Source organism: Ascaphus truei, chromosome 5 (assembly GCF_040206685.1).
Source record: "Ascaphus truei isolate aAscTru1 chromosome 5, aAscTru1.hap1, whole genome shotgun sequence".
Taxonomy (NCBI): domain Eukaryota; kingdom Metazoa; phylum Chordata; class Amphibia; order Anura; family Ascaphidae; genus Ascaphus; species Ascaphus truei.
This window is the reverse complement of record NC_134487.1, coordinates 180,548,128-180,569,190: the sequence shown is the minus strand read 5'-3', so window position 1 is coordinate 180,569,190 and position 21,063 is coordinate 180,548,128. Positions and strand designations below refer to the sequence as shown.

At 44.2% G+C, this 21,063-nt stretch overlaps 1 protein-coding gene across 2 annotated transcripts in view; it reads right to left on the bottom strand.

Moving 5' to 3' along the window:
- Positions 1 to 21,063, bottom strand: part of LOC142495635 (tetraspanin-15-like) — a 126,566-nt gene continuing 105,503 nt past the window's right edge. For both annotated transcript variants that reach the window (XM_075601360.1, XM_075601359.1), the window contains 3 exons: positions 14,721 to 14,774; positions 3,164 to 3,280; positions 1 to 1,378 (listed from right to left, as the gene is read on the bottom strand). In XM_075601360.1, coding sequence (XP_075457475.1) covers positions 1,169 to 1,378; positions 3,164 to 3,280; positions 14,721 to 14,774 — 381 coding nt within the window. In that variant the 3' untranslated portion in view covers positions 1 to 1,168. The remainder of the gene's footprint in view (positions 1,379 to 3,163; positions 3,281 to 14,720; positions 14,775 to 21,063) is intronic.

The following is a 21,063-nucleotide window of genomic DNA, read 5'->3' as shown; positions in this document are numbered from 1 at the left end:
TTTCACAGGTCTACATTTTATTTTATATAAAAAAAGCATGTCAAAAATACCTTAATCTTAAATAAAAGGTACCTCCTGTATTTCACACCCACGGCGATCTCACTTCACCATTCTAGTCTCAGCATATAAGGTTTGAAGCAGGGGGTCTCCGGATCTGAACCACATTAATTTTAGCTCTGGGGAACCCCTGCTGCCCGAGATACTTAACTCCGTTAGAGATGCTGGTAGCAGCTCCACATGGGCTGTGTGGGCCTATCAAAATGGCAGAGTTAAAGTTCCCGCTGTGGGCCAATCGGAAGCCGTGACATCATCCCTTGCGGCTTTCTATTGGCCTCATGACTGAGAGCTTTAAACCTGCGGAGCGGCTACCGACACCCCCTCTGGGAGGTGAGTATCTTGGGGAGAAGGGGGTCCCTGGAGCTGAAATTAATGCGGTTCAGCTCCGGAGACCCCCTGCTTTTCACCTATTAAAACCCCCCCACATGTTCTGCTGCTTTAACCCCTTCACTGCCAGAGGGAACAGTAAGAAACGGATTTTTTTTTACATTGCCTCTACTTTGCCAAATTCATCCTAATCGCATACTTCCTTGGAAATAACCCGGAGCTTTCCTATTTTGCAGAAGTACTGATATGAACATATTTTTATGGGGTTGGTTTAAAAAAACAAAAAAAAAACGCATCCCTTGTGAATTTCTAAAGGCTGCTTCCTTACGATTTAGCCATGGAAAATCTTAATTGATGGTTTTTTTTTTTAAAGTGTGTTGCACAATGCATCATATTTGTTTTTTTATAGGAGACAAATATTTTGTTATGAAAAAATTCAATGTTCACGATACGTATTTTTTTGTGTAATAAACGGATATCTGCCTAATGATCGTGCATGGGCGTCACAAACGGCCGGGTTCTAAAAGTGAATTTTTTATTTGGAAGCCTGAATCTTCTGTACATGTTACTTTTGGTAGCGGAAGACTGAATATGTGATATACGGTACCGGTGAAGAACCGGACTTCCAGGGAGTGCCGAAACAGTCTGGGATTTTCTGAATCACTTGCATAACACGCAGAAGGAGAGCACAGAAGAATTTGAATTGATGTTGCATACCCTTTCATATTATGTTCTCTGAACTGACAGCAGATAAGGATCATAAGGTGGACCTAGCCATGTGATGTCAACTTAGTCTCTCATCATCGCTGTCCACATTCAATGGAATGTAGCCATCCTCTCTTGGAAGGCAAAGGCAGCAGCCGGCTCCACTCAGGTCAAGCTCCTTGAAGATAAAGTCACGTATAGCCAGACCCTTGAAATCCACTGTATCGTAAGCAAGGCAGATGTCTTCGAGTTTTCTCCAGAACAAGAAGGACAGGACTAGGCCCAGAACCTGAAGAAATGTATAAGATAATCACTCAAAGAGACATAGATGTATAAGAGATCAAGATAGATAGACAAATGGAGTTAGATGGAGAGAGATAAACAGACAGATGGATAGATAAAGTGAGAAAGGTATATAAACAAACATGGTAGATACAGGAATGATGGATAGATAGATCAAATGGGAAAGGTACATAATTTGCCGAGATAGAAACAGAGATGTTACAGTAGATAGATAAAGTGAGTGAGAAGGTATATAAAACAGACCAGATAAGAGGATAAAGAGATGGTAGATAAACAAGCAGACAGATAGATAATGTGAGTTATTTAGTAGAGTTTCCCAGCTGTAAATCAGGGCAAAAATTGCACTATATTTATCACAGAAAAAAACTCAAGTTCAAATAGACCAATATAAAGAGATACATCATCAAATAACATACATGGGCAAGTAAAAAATGAGAAAAAAATGGGTGTATATAGCGCTAAAAAATCTTGTGCAGTGACAATAATATTATAATGTGATAGTGCACACAATAAAATATAAATATATAATAATAATAAACTTAGGCTGCCAGGTGATACCAACTCCAAGACAGGTTGGAAAAACAAGACAAATATGAACAATACAGACCGGCGCCAATTAGTCCAAGGTGATACTAATGTCCAGCACTGAAAGAGTTGTAGAATAGTAGATAGCTGCAGTAGTATCTTCACAGCTTGTCTTCAATGATTGGACTCCATATATAAGTGCATGGGAGAAAAAACAGACAAAGAAAACATATCATAGTGCAGTATGCAAACAACCAAACATGCAGGACAAACAGGACAAGACAAACACTACATAAAACAGGCAAGGCTGACTAATCCTACAATAAAGTATTTATTAACACAATTAAAATGAAAATGATGAGGTAGCACACGTGGGATCCGGTGGGTAAAACCGGAATCCTACTTACAGGACTGCCACAGGACATAAGCAGGGGTGCAAGGATAGATGGTAACCGGCAGCAGCTCCGTTTTTTCAGTCTTCAGACCTCCAGGGGTTTCTTTCTCTCCGTGACCGGAAGCGCGTCACACCTACACACATCAGGGACACAGCAACCTCTCCCAGTCTGATGCGACCTCTCCCAGTCTGATGTGACCTCTCCCAGTCTGATGCGACCTCTCCCAGTCTGATGCAGCCTCCTCCAGTCTGATGCTTGTGGTGGTGTGTAAGGGCTCAGGAGGTCAGACTGGAGGAGGCTGCATCAGACTGGAGGAGGCTGCATCAGACTGGGAGAGGTTGCTGTGTCCCTGATGTGTGTAGGTGTGACGCGCTTCCGGTCACGGAGAGAAAGAAACCCCTGGAGGTCTGAAGACTGAAAAAACGGAGCTGCTGCCGGTTACCATCTATCCTTGCACCCCTGCTTATGTCCTGTGGCAGTCCTGTAAGTAGGATTCCGGTTTTACCCACCGGATCCCACGTGTGCTACCTCATCATTTTCATTTTAATTGTGTTAATAAATACTTTATTGTAGGATTAGTCAGCCTTGCCTGTTTTATGTAGTGTTTGTCTTGTCCTGTTTGTCCTGCATGTTTGGTTGTTTGCATACTGCACTATGATATGTTTTCTTTGTCTATTTTTTCTCCCATGCACTTATATATGGAGTCCAATCATTGAAGACAAGCTGTGAAGATACTACTGCAGCTATCTACTATTCTAAGACTCTTTCAGTGCTGGACATTAGTATCACCTTGGACTAATTGGCGCCGGTCTGTATTGTTCATATTTATACATGGGCAAGTGCCTAATTACCTGAGGAGCCAGCAGGGCTATAACTATTGCAATCGTCAGTCCATAGTTATCTTTTAGCCACAGGCCCACAGCATGAATACAGCCTCGCACGTGGATGATATGAAGAACAGACAGTCTCTGCAGAGAACAAGATACAATATGGTAAGAAATGAAAGTGGCATGAAGCCTAGAGAGGGAGGGATCAGTTAAAAGTGCATTCCCCCTAAGCACCAGATATTGGAATCGGAATGGTTGATAAAGAGCAACTTCATTCGGAGCGAACAATATAAAGAGACTGTTGTGTCTTTCTTGGCGCACAGAAACATTCTTTATTTTACTACATACAATTATATCTCTACGTCTAGTGCGGTTCATTTCTGCGCACCCTTCAAAAAAGGAAACAAATAATTTGTACGCTGTTGGCCCAGATTGGGAAATTTCAGGTAAGTATAAAGGCCACACACAAGTGCAATTGAAAATTAAGACTTTCCAGTGACCTATATCTGTGATTTCCAACCAGGGTTCCGCGGGCATCTCTCAGAGTTCCGTGGCTGCCGGGGGGGGGGGGGGAGGTCTGAGCTGAGACAACTGTCCCAACTACTGACCCATGCCGGGCAGCACCCCATACAGCAGTGACCGGGGGCTGCCCAGCTCAGCAGCAGCCCTGTCACTGCAATCCTTCCTCTCCCTCCTCCTTTCGGTGCCGGAAGACGCATCCAACTTCCGGCCGACAGGAGGAGGGAGCTGCAGACCGCGGCGCAGCACCGCAAGCCTCCTCGTCCCAAGGTAAGAGAGGGGGGGGAGAGAGGGGGAGGGAGTGTGGGGGAAGAGAGGGAGGGGAGTGTAAGGGGGAGAAGAGAGAGGGGGGGGGGAGAGAGGGGGAGGGAGTGTGGGGGAAGAGACGGAGTGTAAGAGGGAGAGAGTGTTGGGGGAAAAGAGAGGTGGAGAGCATAAGGGGAGAAGAGAGAGGGGGAAGATAGAGTGGGGGGAGGAGAGGGAGTGTGAGGGGACAGAGGGATTGTAAGGAGGGATTGAGGGAGTGAGTGTAGGGGGGAGAGGGAGAGCGTGTAAGGGGGGAACAGGGGGGGGGGAGCGTAAGGGGGGAGGGAGAGGGCGTGTAAGGAGGGGGGAAGAGACAGGGGTGGGTGTAATGGGGAAGAGGAAAAACGATGGAGGGGGGTGGGGGGGAAGAGAGATGGGGAGAGGGTTGCGGTTCCCCAGAATTTAACAATCTATTCCTTAACTAAAACAAAGGTTGAAAACTACCGACCTACATAGTGGCATTGCTACCTCCTTATTCATCTGCTGTGTAAAAAAAAACCCTCCTCAGGATTTGCTGGCAGAGTGGACTCCCTAACTCCTCCTACTGACGCTTCTCACATCACAGGCTTATGCATATATGGGAAATATCTGCACGGTATCAATCTCCCTCCTATGCTATTTATTTGGGGGTAAGATTCAGCTACGTTAAATCAGTGCACATAACAGTAATGTGACGTTACCTACAACAGGCTAATTACATACAAAAACAACGCCCGTACTACATCTCATTACTATGGACATAATCTCACGGTGCTGATCCTTTAACTTATGTAATTCTTGGGGTTGCTCCTATCTGGACCCTCAAATGCAGTAGGGCAGCGGTGGCCAATGCCAGTCCTCATGGATCACCAACATGTTAGGTTATAAGATATCCCTGACTGAGACACTGATTGAGCCCCTGTGCTGAAGCAGGGATATCCTTAAAACCTGACCTGTTGGTGGCCCTTGAGGACAGAAGTTGGCCACCCCTGAAGTAGGGCTTTTGCTGGACAGGAGATGGACATAAACGCCAAGTCAGTCATTAAGATTAACGTTACGTTACAAGCATAGTATTAACCTCCGTTATTAACACTACTGACTTTAGGGAGTACCCGTTGGCATTAACAAGAGGCACGCCAAGTGCCCTAAAAGTGCTATATATGTCAATTCATTCACCCCTATGTAACAATAGTGTGAAACGGCTGTCGTCAAACGCACTTAAAATGTATGATTAGGCTGAGCCTGTATTGAAAAAGTAAATTGCTTTAATCAGGATAACGCGATGGGCATAAATTAACATATCTCTGCTTCGGAAACCTGTGGAGTGACTCACAGGTGGCTGAACGTTCATAAAACATCATTTGAAAGACGGGTGCCGTATGAATCCACGCACCGCTATGACTGAGAGTCTAAATGCGCAGAATGTATAACAGGAGAGGAACGTGTCTTAACCCCTTCGCTGCCAGAATACCACATTACTGGGGATTTACAGTAGGGTGAGTTCCAATTGCTGAGGTTGGAATTCAATCTACAAATGTGTAATATTAAAGACCTACAGTATGCCCATATTTACTAAGCAGTGTCATAAAAGGAGTCATTTGAAACCCATCAGTGCTACAGATTAAGGCAGGGGTGAGCAAACTTTTTATGCCGAGCCCCCCTTTTCATCCATGAAATTTCTCGGGTCCCCCCTGCCTGATGTAATCAAAATCACATTACGTCAGCGCACGTGAGCTGGTTCTGCCAATGAGGGCGTGTCTACCATCTCCTGCAGCCAAGTTCACAAATCGTTTGGGCTGCAGGCGCGCGCAGGCAGTATACTAGTATTGGATCACTGTTTATTTTATTGTTTGCTGGCATCTGGTAATGTATTTTTTTCTGGTGCACAAAGGCAATCCATTTGAGGGGGCATTAATCCACCTCTTTGCAGCATCCCTTCCCTCTTCCGCCCCCCCCCACTTTACCAGTGGGTGTGCAGCTCATTGGTCTGAAAAGGGAACCACCTCCTCCCGTGCCAGAAAACACACACACTCTCACACTCTCTCTCTCCTACCCCCAGTGTCTCTCTCTCACCTTCCCCCCAGTGTCTTTCTCTATCATCTTCCCCCAGTGTCTCTCTCCCCCTCCCCTAAATATGTCTCCCACCTCTCCATGTCTCTCTCTCCCCCTCCCCCCAATATGTCTCCCACCTCTCCATGTCTCTCTCTCCGCCTCCCCCCAATATGTCTCCCACCTCTCCATGTCTCCCTCTCCGCCTCCCCCCAATATGTCTCCCACCTCTCCATGTCTCTCTTTGTCACACACTCCCCTCATCACTCGGCATTCAGGAAGTCAAAGCGTGTGCTGCATGAGCTGTGCAGCACAGTGCCACCTAATGGCTGCAGGAGAAATTGCAGCTACGACTGCTTTTCTCTCTGCTGCTCTGCAAAATCACCCCTGCCGCCTTCGCCCCCCCATAACAATCTTGCGCCCCCCAGTTTGCGCACCTCTGGGTTAAGGCATTTGGGTCCATGTGTACTAAGCAGTCTTCTGCCACAAGGCACCTTCTGGCACTGTTAGACACCATGCAGACAATTCAAATCAAGGGTCTGTAAGGTATTTCTGGGGCCGAAAGGTCCCTTATGGCAGAAGACCACTTACTACATATGGGCCCAAGTGCCTTAACCTGTAGCACTGCTTCCTGTCAACTTGATATCTCTGTTTATTAAAAAATGAAAAATCTAAAAGAAAAAAAAAAAAGCGAGAGAGAGACAAAACATGCAGAGGACAGGGGTGGCAAAAACCCCCAGAAAGAGACAGAAAAAACCTCCCATAGAAAAGAAACATCCAGCAACAAAGACAGAAAGCAAAGCAATCACAGTGACAGACAAGTGTCAGCAAGAACAGAGCGAGGCATCCCGTATACCCCTTTTTTCAGCTCACTGTCCCATTGTCCTGAAACTTATGTTGGGATGCTTAAATGTCCCGTATTTTCAGGAGGCGGCGGCCCCAGTGATCAGACCCAGACGTCAATTATAACGTCTGGTGTCTGCACCAGGACTGGCTCTGTTCCACGCTACAAAACAGAGCTTTTAGCTTGGGAGGGCTTGGGGGCTGAGAGATGGTGGGAGGGAACTGAGAGATGGATTGGGGGGGAACTGAGAGATGGATGGGGGGGAACTGAGAGATGGATGGGCGTGAACTGAGAGATGGATGGATAAATGGGGGAACTGAGCGATGGATGAATGGACGGAACTGAGCGATGGATGAATGGACGGAACTGAGCGATGGATGAATGGACGGAACTGAGCGATGGATGAATGGACGGAACTGAGCGATGGATGAATGGACGGAACTGAGCGATGGATGAATGGACGGAACTGAGCGATGGATGAATGGACGGAACTGAGCGATGGATGAATGGACGGAACTGAGCGATGGATGAATGGACGGAACTGAGCGATGGATGAATGGACGGAACTGAGCGATGGATGAATGGACGAACTGAGCGATGGATGAATGGACGGAACTGAGCGATGGATGAATGGACGGAACTGAGCGATGGATGAATGGACGAACTGAGCGATGGATGAATGTGGGGGGAACTAAGAAATTGATGGAGGGCTGAGAGATGGATGGAGGTGGTTGATGGATGGAGGGGGGCTGAGAGATGGAGGGGGGCTGAGAGATGGAGGGGAGGGGGGATGATGAATGGAGGATGATTGATGGATGAGGGGGGTGATGAATGGAAGGGGGAGGGGGGCTGAGAGATGGCTGGGAAACTGAGAGATGGATGGGGAAACTGAGAGATGGAATGGGCAACTGAGATGAATGGGGGAACTGAGAGATGGATGGGAGGGACTGAGATATGGATGGGGAAACTGAGAGATGGGTTGGGGCAACTATGAGATGAATAGGGGAACTGAGAGATGAATGGGGGAACTGAGAGATGAATGGGGGAACTGAGAGATGGATGGGAGGGACTGAGAGATGGATGGGAGGGAGTGAGATATGAATGGGGGAACTGAGATGGGTGGGGGGCTGAGAGATAGATCGTGGGGGCGCAGAGAGATGGGGGAGATGGAGGGAGGGTGATGGATGGAGGGGCAGAGAGATGGATGGAGCGTGATGCACGGAGGGGGGCTGAGAGATGGAAGAAGGAGAAGGGGTAGATGAGGGAGGCAAGGGTGATGATGGATGGAGGGGGGCAGTGTGTCTCGGGGAGATAGTTGATTGTGCGTCCTCTTCCTTATACTATGGAAATTATGGTGACTCAAGGGAGCACAAGGTGGTGAGATAGGTTGTTGCTGGTCAGAGTGGTGTCCCGTATTACAAAAACTTAAATCTGGCAACCCTAGGGCAGAGAGACACAGAGGTCAAATCATATGCTGCAAATGGGGCAAAAAGAAGACCGAGCGACAACAGTTATACTCAGTCTGTAATCGTTTTCTTCTCAACAATTTCATATTACTGTATATAATAAATAATAAATGTAATATTACATGCACTACTGAAGTGGTCATATATACAAAGCACAAGGACTGTTCTCTCTACTAGAGTACTCTGCTAGTAATGTACTAGGTTAGCCAATTTCCAGTTTTGACAGTGGTGTTGGGTAAAGTGCTTGGCATACAGAGAGCACCATCTACTTGCAGCCAATAATTTCTAGTAGATGTAAGACTATTACATTACACCGGGGTTGGGTATACGTGTAACTTGTAATTAAGAACTTTCGTGCCATTTCTCAAGCTATACTTGTCCGTTTCCCATTTGATTTTATGACTTCTGTTAGACATTTTATTTATGGTTCATGATATTTGACCATTTTCCTGCTTTTTTTTTTAGTTTTTGTCATTTAAAAAAAATTAAATAAAAAAATAGAAAACCAAAATTAAACAAATGGAGTTTTTACCAAACCAAATTTAAAATCCAAAACACAGAAAATGTATAGCACCAAAAACAAATCAAGACAGAAAATGTATAGCACCAAAAACAAATCCAAAACCCAGAAAATGTATAACAAAATGTAAAACTAATACACAAATAAAAGCGCTGTGACCTAACTAAACAACAAATGTGATAATGTGCTGTATAAGTACTTGTGATAAGGTGACCAAAAGTTAGGCCAAACAAATTAAATTAAAGTGATTAATTGATCCCTTGGTAAAAGAAAATCAAATAATTCAGCTGCCAAGAGGATGAAGCATTCAAGTGCTCTCTACTAGTCAGAAATACATGAATACAAAATTACTATATCCCCTGCGCTTTGATAAAGAAATACCACTTATCAGTCCAAATGTCACTTGGCTGTCAAAAAGCAATGTCCCAACAGTGTGGATTAACCCAGCAGAGTCCAAAATGGTGTGGTTCCTCGGGAGATTTCAGCAGCAATTATCCTCCTATTATAGAAGAAATAAACAGCAGAACATTGTGCAGCACTTGGGCTGCTTGTTGTTGGTATTCAAGCAGGAAAATAAATTGCCTACTTACAAGATCGTCTTTAGTACATTCAGTGGAGAGAATCTGTGCTTTAATCCCAGGATTTTTCTCCACGGACCCCACGTGGCGTTTGGAATCTTCTAAGACGCTGAACTCCACACTTTCTTAGTGCTCAGATCCAATAGAACATCCACCGCAAATATACCCAGAAAGAAATGAGCAACAATAGTGCAATATAGCCACAGACTTTACTAAAACTATTTAAAAAGAAGGTAAGATACAATTACAATGTATCCCTCCTAACCATATAGTTACACTGAGGGCGGAGCTTAAAAGTGCCGACGTCAGGTGTAGCAGTCGCACGCCAGAGACAGTGACATCATCCGGGAAACGCCCATCCACCTGCGGCCGCGGTGAGACACGCTGAACCTGCACTGTTGTGAGCTGTGCTTCTGTATGCAAGTGTCGGACGGCACATTGTAACTATATGGTTAGGAGGGATACATTGTAAGTGTATCTTACCTTCTTCTTAAATAGTTTTAGTAAAGTGTGTGGCTATATTGCACTATTGTTGCTCATTTCTTTCTGGGTATATTTGCGGTGGATGTTCTACTAAAGACCATCTTGTAAGTAGGCAATTTATTTTCCTGCTTGAATATACCAACAAGCAGCCCAAGTGCTGCACAATGTTCTGCTGTTTATTTCTTCTATAATAGGAGGATAATTGCTGCTGAAATCTCCCGAGGAACCACACCATTTTGGACTCTGCTGGGTTAATCCACACTGTTGGGACATTGCTTTTGGACAGCCAAGTGACATTTGGACTGATAAGTGGTATTTCTTTATCAAAGCGCAGGGGATATAGTAATTTTGTATTCACAGAAAATGTATAGCACCAAAAACAAATCCAAAACAATAGATGTATAGCGCCAAAAACATCCAAAATACAGAAAATGTAAAGCACCAAAAACTAATCCAAAATACAGAAAATGTATAGCGCCAAAAACTAATCCAAAACAATAAATTTATAGCACCAAAAGAAATCCAAAATACAGAAAATGTATAGCGCCAAAAACAAATACAAAACACCGACAATGTATAGCAAAAAACACAATATCAAAATACACACGCAAGTGCCCATCCTTACAGTTTATACATATATGCAAATAGTTGTATTGCAATCCCAGAACATTTACATAACTAGCCAAGGTGACCCCTCTGGAAGTCAGTACTAATCATTTATTCATATCCTATATTTTAAATGACTGCCATGTAGCTAAGTATTACAATGCATAGTCTCTCTTTACCCTCTCAGACTTCGGGGTCTACTTTAATTGGCCTTGTCAGGTTTTTTTTTTTTAATTAGCTCATGGACACCCTTTAACCCCTTCACTGCCAGAGGGGACAGAAAGAAATTGGTCGCAGGAGGGGTTGTTCGAAAAGGGTGCAATTTTAATATATGTTTTACATGTGTGACTGAGTTTCTTTAGCAGCTGCTAAAAATGTTTTTAAATTTCTTTTGAGGGTCAAAATGTCAGTACTACAAAGTAATACAAACCATTAAAAAATGTGCGTCAGCCATGACGCATAATTTGTTATTTGAAATGATTTTTGACTCATCCCTCATGATTGATACAATTTAAATTAAAAACAGAATAGTGTATTTTTTTTACATGAAAACTCAATTATTAATGTAATATTATTTATAACCATACTGTAAAAATAATATATATATTTTTTTACCTATATAATGAAACATCCGCGCTGCCAAATACATTTAGTTGATACATAGTAATTTAATTCTACACTAACACTATTAACAGTCTTTTTATGGTTTACGCCTAGTTGAACTCTGCTCGCGATTTTGAGGCACTTTTAATTGATTTTGTGGCTCGCAGAATTATATATTTTATAGGACATAACATTTACATCTGTACAACAAGTGCAGTCCATTTCTTTGCCCCAAAACAAACGAAGAATCAATTTTTGACATAGCTGGTGCAAATAGAGAGATTTGAGGCACACACAAGCGCGATTAAAATGGAGTTTCATATGCGCCAAACAAAAGTAATTTCCGATGCTTAATACATGGGTCCAAAGTATCTTTCTGACACATATAGAGAGTAGATCTGTACACAACTTTAGCCCAGAGTCGCGAACCAGGTGAAATTTGCCCTTTTCAGCTGCAACAAAATTGCAAGCAATTCTCCAAGTGTTACGTGCATGTGCATTGCAACTTCGCTTAATATGCCAGTTTACTCAATTCTTTCAAATCACTAGATTTGCTAAAAGCTCAGACTATAAATACATAGGGTACATACAGTACACCCGTCACTTTTCGCTCTTTGCCTGGAGGTATTTTATTGAAAGCTTTAAGGCTCGAGTAAATGTTTTGCAAGGAATTGAATTTTGAAAAAGATAAAAAAAGCTAAACATTTTGTGACAGCATTTTGGATAGTTGCAAACATATCTAATAGGGAACTGGAAGTTATGCGAAATTACATAGCTGACTGGAAATTCCTGTCCTGTAAATGACATCACCCCAAAGTGGCAACATGAAAAAAATTAAACAAAAGTAGAAACACAGGAAGAATTTGTAGGGTGTAGTTCCCCTTTAAATGCAGACTTGTAGCTTGTGACTATGGTCAGCACATGTGGTACATGGGTATATATGAGGGATCTGTATGACCTTTGTGTAGCTGAGTTTGCCAATGATGGTTTAATACAGTCAGGGCCGCCGACAGGGGCGGAGAGCCGGGACAAGTGTCCCGGGCCCGTCAGCTGCGGGGAGCCTGTCTGACCGGTGCTAGAAGATGCAGGCAGAGGTTGGGCCCAATTCCTGCGTCTGGCCACCGGGCTCCCCGCAGCCACCGGGCCCCGTCTCTCCCCATCTGCTGCAGGCCTCCTCTTTCGTCGGTGCGTGCCGGAAGCTGGGCTCGACTTCCGGGCGATCCCAGCTTCCAGCGCTCACTGGTGGCAAAGAGGCCCGGCAGCAGCTGGGGAAAGAGGCAGGCCCGGCGCGGGAGAGGCCTCAGACCATCAGCAATAGGTGTGTGTATGTTGTACTTTTGTGTGTGGGGGTTTGGGGTAGGGAAATGGGGGTTATTGCATCATGTGGGAGAGGGGGTTATTGTACTGTATGTGTGGAAGGGGTATTGCATTCTGTGTGTGTGTGTGTGGGGGGGGGGGGTTGCATTTGTTGGAGGGGGAATATTGCATTCTATGGGGGGGGGTATATCATTCTTTGGGAGGGGAGGTTATTATATTCTGTGGGAGGGGGTTATTGCATTCTGTGTGTGTGTGGGAGGGGGTTATTGCATTGTGTGGGAGGGGGTTATTGCATTGTGTGGGAGGGGGTTATTGCATTGTGTGAGAGGGGGGATATTGCATTGTGTGGGAGGGGGTTATTGCATTGTGTGGGAGGGGGTTATTGCATTCTATGTGTGTGTGTGTGTGTGTGTGTGAGGGGGTTATTGTATTGTGTGGGAGGGGGGATATTGTATTGTGTGGATGGGGTATTGCATTGTGTGGGAGGGGGATATTGCATTGTGTGGGAGGGGGGATATTGTATTGTGTGGATGGGGTATTGCATTGTGTGGGAGGGGGATATTGCATTGTGTGGGAGGGGGTTATTGCATTGTGTGGGAGGGGGTTATTGCATTGTGTGGAGTGGGTTAATGCATTGTGTGGGAGGGGGGATATTGTATTGTGTGGATGGGGTATTGCATTGTGTGGGAGAGAGGGTATTGCATTTTGTTGGAGGGGGGTGGGTACTGCATTTTGTGTTTGTGGTGGGGTATTGCATTATGTGTATGTAAGGAGGGGTATTACATTTTGGTGTGGGACGGGAGTCTTGCATTGTTTGTATGAAAGGAGGATTATTGCATTTTTGGTGTGGGACGGGAGTATTGCATTGTGTGTATGAAAGGGGTGGTATTGCATTTTGGCTATGGGAAGGGGGGCTTTTGCATTTTGGGTGTGGCGGTATTGGGGGAGGAATTGTATAGTTATCGGGGGAATTGTGTCTGGGGGAGGGGTGAGGAAAGTGTGTGTGTGACCGGGGGGGGGGGGAATAATGAGTGTGAAGTGGGGATAGAGGAACGGGATTGAGTGGGGGGGGGGGGGTAATTAAGTGGGCCTCGCAAGGCCGCTGCCATGGGATGGGGGTGGGTCAAGACTCTAGTCCTAAGCCCCGGGAAATATGTCGGCGCCCTGCATACAGTATAAGAGATCTTCACAGATATGCTGTCAAGACCACTCTGCTTCATATGTATAAATGACCAACAGCTTCTGCTCAAGCACTTCTGTACCAAATAACTGCTGCAAATCCCTGAAGAACTCTCATGTTGGTCCATAAGCACAGGGGAGCGCAGCACCCCACTGCCTGGCATCCCCCGGTCTCACGCTCCCTCTCCTACCTTGCATCCACATCAAATGATGCTCCGGGGTTACATGATGTCAGGTCACGTGACCCACGGCGTCATTTGACACCGGTGATGTCACGTCACATGACCCTGCGGCGTCATTTGATGCTGCGTTGCCATGGAGACGCATCTGAATCCCGGTAAGTTTTATGTTGCAGAGGCCTCACGCGATCCCCCGTCATTAATTTAAATGCCTCGGGGAGGAGCGCGGGACCTCTGCAACCGCCCTCGCACCCCAGACAAATCTCCCCCCCCCCCCCCCCCCCCGCAGACAAATCTCCCGCCCCCCCAGTTTGCGCAACCCTGCATTAGCACATTACACAACCAGGAAAGAAGAAAAACGCGCACTTCTCAAAGACTAGCACGGCAGAACTGAGCACTAAAAAGGAGTATATTGGGGATATCACTCAAAAGTTGACTTTTACAAGTGTGTCCATTTTCTAGGATACATTTCAGTTAAGTACAGTAAATAAAAATATCACCTGTGAGCACATTCCCATGCCTCAGACAGGTCTGCAACCCTGCTTTTCCCCATTATCTCTTAGCATACAGAGCATCTACTGCAGCCAGGGATTCTGGGTAATGACATGCAAATGGACACAGAGATAAGTATCAAATTCTAGAAGTCACATTGGTCCCGTAGGCAGTGATGTATTATAAGGAACCAACATAGGTGTTTTTCATGGCTTTGATAGTGTGCACAGAGCTATCCGAACATCACATATGAAAAAGAGAATTGGAAAGCTCTTTTTTGGTTCATTAAAAGGTATCATGGCTTCATTTTCTCCAGCATCCATGCAACTACTACAATCGGAAGTTTTCATTCTTAAATGTAAACATTTAATTTACCGTGACATTTCTGTTTATGTTCTGTTCTGTAATGATCTTTGATGGAGTAAACACTTATAAGAATAAAAGAGCATGTCTGTTGATACCTCTTTATCCAGTGTCTGGTAGCCGCACAGTGTGTTCCTCACTCCCCCCACAGCCTGCAAATGAAACGATTGTGTTACAGTTAATGATGTTTCTCAATGCACATAGAATTGAAGACAAAATCGATCACATTCCCAGCATGTGCCTCCATGTGACTTCTCTCTGTTCTTGTGGATCCTTCTGTCTATGTGCTGCGAGCCCCACAAGTAATAGGACTGTAAGTCCCCACCACTGGAGCTACTGTATTATAATAGAGCGCAGCGCTTCAGAGTAAGGCTGCGCTTATAGTGCCGGCAACGCTGCCGCGACGGCGACGCTGACGTCACGCGGCTGTCGCTGGAAAAATCAAATTGAAGTGACTTCCAGCGATCGCGACCAAGCCGTGTCTACTAAAAATGCACGCGACGCCGTCAATACATTTGTTTTGACGCGACGTCGCGTCGCCGGCTCTATAGCCGCAGCTTAACACATTTGAAAGTCTTCTGGCTGCAGAACTGGCACTAAAAATGGCAGAGCAAAGAGCACCACAATTAGAAAACAAATAACTAAATAAATAAGCCTAAGGGGGATAAAAAGATTGCGCCAAAAAAAGAGTCCTACTGTACAATTCGTAACTTCAGTCCTTCACACAATACAGTTCCGCTGCCCGAGTCTTTCAGAGGTGATTCACCAACCTCTGTATAGATGTATTGATCGTCACTGAGGAAGCTAATGCGAAACGCGTCTGACGGTTTTTGGTCATCACAGGCCACCGTAGTGAGGAAGTTGATTTTCCAATTCTGGCCAGCATCTCGCCGGGAGCGCATGCACGACGGAACAGGGGCTGTGTAAGGTGTGTGCAAAGAGGAAAGCAGACGGAGGAGGACCCAGCTCGTGAACGGGCTTATGGAGACTTCCCTTGCCGCTTGCTGAACTCCACGCACTATCCAAAGACTCTACCAGCTGGAAACCAGGCTACACAAGACAACCCATCTCTGAGAGGGACGCTCTGTGGAGTCTGGATATATCTCCTCCCTATGCCAATAATATTTGGCCGCTTGTGAGTTTTTAATCTCTATTTTTCTTTATGTTAATAAACGTTATTACACTATTTTTTTCCCTTTTTTCACTATTCTCTGAGGAATCATCAGGGGGCTCCCCCTCTCCCCCAACCCACCCTCCCCCCAGAGGAGTAGTCATCTGACCAAGATCAGACACCTAATGTGAGTGTGTCTCCTTCCCTATTTATTACTTACCCCCTTAAAGAGATCCAAGGTATCTATGTGTGTTGAATTTTTCCTCATTGTGGTACCCCTCTCTCTTTTATTTTCTACGTTCATATACGTCCTGGAGCCACAAGCAGAACAACGCGCCTGAGGATCCCTCCCCTTTCCCTTCTAAATAAATAAGCCAACTGAAAGCAATAGGGTATTTTCTTTGTTAAATCTGGTGCAGTTGTATTACTCCAATATTTCAGTTGCGGGCTTCTCCAGCAATTGCAATAGTAAGCATTTATGCACAGCCATTTGTAGTATATGGCCCATTTAGCTAGAAATGGCAGAGTAGGTGGCAATAGGTTTATATACCATACTTGTCCTTAAACTAAAATAAATATCCACATGGACTTTTTAAACGACCGGCCACTGTAATTGTCTAAATACCACTTTATAAAACTCCGTCCTGGAATCACTGTGGAATTATGCTCCTCTACGATCGATCTATGATAATGACTCGATTACATCCCCTATTGTTCGTTTGGCAGTCCAAGCAAGATTCTAAATGGCATTGATTTTTGGATAACTGCAACTGGTAAAAATATGAGTTGTTTTGTTATGTGCAGAATAGGAAATCACAAATAAGTGTCTGTTCTGACCTACAGTATTCTACTTGAACCTTAACAACGTAAGATAATTGATGGCATAAAGGCCCTGAGCCCATCTAGTGAAACAGAGATCACACAGCTCAGGACTCCTGAGTCTTTCGAGGTCCTTACACAGATCAAAAACTTTGTTAGAAGTTTGAGAAATAATTGTGCGACTTGCATGTCTTCTGTCTGCTGTTTCAAAGTGGCTGCCTGTGCTAGAATCCGGCAATGTTAAAATGCCCGTGTCTGCCTTTGGAAATGAACATCAAACTGTAATTAAAGCTGCAGTCCAGCACAGGACCACAGTGAACTCATGGCAATAATGTGTGCAGTGCCACTTACCGAGCTAAAGAATGATTCCTTACAACTAGAAACAGATCCAATCATCCTTCTAGCAAACTTGTGACCTGTCATTATTTATTGTTTTACATTAAATTCCAACATTCTAAATTATTCTGAATAATATATAGTTTCTTGTTAATGTATTCATAAATAGTGGTGTTTTTGTAGAAAAAAAAATATTCTGGAATACCAAGCAAAATAATAATAAAATAAATGTCATTTTATGTAAACTTCAATAATTCAGCTTAAAAAAAAAGGGAATGTTGGAAAAAAAAAGAAGATTCCTCTCTCCAAGTTATTCTTTCAGCCTCATTACTAATAATTGCTTTATTACTATATGGGGTGTCTTGTTGATCCCTAAGAAAAGGCGCAGTTACCCCACAAGAATAGCTCAGAGTAATAATGATAATAATACATATAAAATATATAGATAATATTCAATGTATTATTATAGCTTGTATTATATATTAATATCCAGACTGTTTTGCAAGGGGTTACACTTGTAACACCTGTAGTATTTTTGTGATGTACAAGCTGGATAAATACTACATTACTCATTCCATGTCCACCTGAAAGATACGATCATCACAACTTAATTTCCAGCAGCCGACTGAAGTCCTGTAAAGTGCAGCGATTCCACATCCATCGCCCCAGGGGGGCTGGCGTCCTGATTACGGTGATGGAACAGCCTTATTGTGGCTTCGCTGATGTCAGAATTTAAATAATTTAGCCATTTTCACTTACTCACTGTCTGAACGAGTAATGAGCAGTCTACATGCACGGGGCTGGTTTTGGATGTAAAGCCAATAAGAAGATATGCATTCCATGCGGTTACATCTTATATCACACTGAAATGGTGGATCACTCTTTATTGGTCTGTTTCCTCAACACTTACCACTTATTAGAAGTTCTTCAGCTACTCCCGGCAGAGCTACTGCCTGTCACTTATTATTGCCAAACGAGCAGGCTGAGCTGCCCTTAACTCGCTATCTGTCTCAGACTTAATCTAATATTTCTCCAGCCTCCGACCATGTTTCTCTAATGACTGATTTCTCAGGCGGTCTTTTTATCTGTAGATCTGATTTGGATCTCATTCTCATTACATATCCGGCAGGTTATGTGTCAAACGTGAGGGATGGAGAACATCTCTTAATGTCTGTGTTGGAAGCTGTTCTACCCTCTTGTGTCAGCTCGCGGTTTGGCCATTGGATATACTGTATGGAGCAATAGGAGAAGTTAGAGGAGAGGTACAGCATGGATATACAGTATTACAGTGGGATATATCAAGTGTATTTACTGTACATTCTCCTTTTGGTGTGATGTACTGTAACTGTATTATGAGCAAGAATAAGACCACCCTTTTCCTACCCTAAATTATCCCTGGTAGGGACAAACAGGGTTAAACACCTTTACTGCAAAAAGGCCAAGACGCACTGGAGGGAGAGATAGGGGAGGGAGAGATAGGGGAGGAAGAGGGGGAAGGGGAGAGAGGTGGGGGAGGGGGAAGCAACTAACTTAATTTAATAGAATACCATGTTACTTATATACTGTACCGCTCAAAACACTCCTTTATAAAACACGTGGAGAGATCTGTGCAAAAAACGAGCACACCTGGGAAATACTGTATGTTAATCATTTGAAAAACTTTGCAAATTAGCATATTTCTCTTTCCTCCTCTAAAATCTTTTCATCAACGTTTGATTGAAATTGTCACAATTCGCTTTGACATAGTCAATTTCGCCCAAAAACTTTTAAGGGTAAAAGTTTAGATCGAAAATGTTCCAGCTTTTTCAAAAACGTCTAGCGAACGTACGGTAGGCGAAATGAACGTTTGCAATTCCGTACACGTCTAATGACACGCACCTGACAAAGGCTAACCCCGAATCGTTGTGCTTTTTTCTCCCTGTATCACATCGCTCTGCATTATAAATTCGATATTTTTGCTAGCAGTTTTTGCCAATCTTCTTATTTTGAGTGCTGCAGGTTGTTCCTGTTTGCTAATCTGGCTGCAATCAAGTAATTCGATTTGCATTCCTTGACATTTTGAGCCTACCAGTACTAAATGATCTATTGTCTTTGGCATGTTGGGCAGACTGTAGTATCTCAGGTGGCCACGTTTCATTGCTTAAAAAAGTTGTCTGTATTTTCTTTTTAATGCCCCCTATTATCCCAAACCTAGCATTGAATTCTGCTTCAACAGTAACTGATGTTGCATGTATAAGCTATGAGTAAATTAAGTATTGGAACAGCGTGTATATTGAATTGTAAATAGGAGATAAAAATAATCGTCCTTTTCAATCACACAGTGACTAAATGCAGCTGCTGTTCAAAGCTTAAACAAAATGGGCAAACATATGGAATAAATGACTTTGTCTTGTAGGGGATTTGTATAAAGCTTCCACAACAGAGGGGCCTATGTACTTAAATTCTATTTGAAATATTTTTGTGCGTCAAATTTTCAGTGCTAAAAAGTAATACAAACCTTCATAAAACGTGTTGTATGTATGAGGAATTCATACATGACGCATCATTTGTTGTTTGAAATTATTTTTGGCACATCCTGTCATGTTGAATACCTGATTGTGAACATTTCAATTAAGACATTTTGTTACCCTACTGTATATAATGAAACATCCCTCCTGCGTCAAATACTTTTTTGTCAAATTAATTCTGCTGTACTAGTAACTCTTCTTGAGGACAGCTGAAATAGCTCAGTTGGGGAGCGTTAGGTGGAAGATCTATATGCCTGTGGTTGATCCTGGGTTGCAAAAAAGAGTTGGAAGCTCTCCGGGTAGGAGGTGCCATTGTTGGTTGTGTTAACTCTAGGAGCAATTTGCCTTGGCGGGGGGAGAAATTGGGGGGGCAGGGGGGCTCCAGAGCAAAGTATTGTGCCTATGGGACGGGATATTGAGGGGCTACCATCTTGGCCTGGAGGTGAGCCTAATGGAAGTGGGTACCTGCTTGGGCTTGTGAGAGGGGAATTTTTTGGGCTCTGCTGAGTGGTGCACATTAGTGCTGGAGAGTCACGCGAGGGGTCACATGGGTGTAAAAAGGGGTGTGTGCTGTCGCCAGTACCCACACTTAGGCCTTTGTGGCCAGCAGTGGGTGGTGGGGCCTCGCCTTTGCCTCAGGTGTAGAGGTGGTAATTGAGCTGTCTAGCCCCAGTGGGTCCGGCGGAGGCGAATAAAGTCTATGAGGGGTTGTTAAGGATGCTTATACGTGTCTCCAGCTTGTTGGAGTGTCATTTACCAGCCGAGGTGGAGAAGATCCGGGGAGGAGAGATATTGAGGTATCTTTTCTGCCATGCTACATGGACGCTTGGCTGTGTCTAGCAGGAAAGGCATATAGGATGAGCTTGTGGCCCACAGAGCTGGTTGGCAATGTTGCTCCGGACAAACTTAGCTGAATTTCAATCTCAGCCATAGGAAGGATGAATTGGCACCTCTGAAAGTTTAGGATGAGCTCGTGGATCACAGAGCTGGTTGGCAGTGTTGCACCAGACAAGTAGAGGTAAAGGTTGAGTTCAATCTCAGCCAGAGGAAGGAAAAAATTGGGCATCCCGATTCGGGAGGGGTTAGAAAGGGTCCTTATGGGCCTGGTGGTATGAGGTTAGTTTAATGTGGTTAAATAGCCTCTGTTGCGCGTCTGTTGGGGGGTAAGTGCGCTTTAACCTGGTCAGATGTGGCTCTATGGTGCAGAAAAGCCCTTTGGAGGCTAGGGGTGACGAGTGGCCAGGTCTAATTTGTACGTGACTTTCTTGTGCCCATTCTTTCTAAACGGCTGATCCGGTGCGATGTCCGGCTTGGTGAATTTTGTGGGCCATGGTCTGAATACCATTGGACTTTACCCAGTGGTTGAGCTCTTTGGCAGGGTTGGCACTTATCGGGTTACGTTATCTATTTTTTTTTTTTACTTAAATTTACGTTATCTATTTTAATAAAAGCCACTGCCTTTGTACCTCCAGACCTTAGTTGTGTGTTTATGTATTATTATGGGGATGTACAATACACATGGGGAGGAGGAGTGCTTCCTCACAGGCTCCTTGTTCAAGTGGCTTGTGACACTTAGCGCAAAGGTTCCATAGTCTTTTTGTAGTAAAAGAGTTTCTCAGTTTCATTTTATAATGCTACTTTGCTCCCACTTTGACACACTTGCAACAG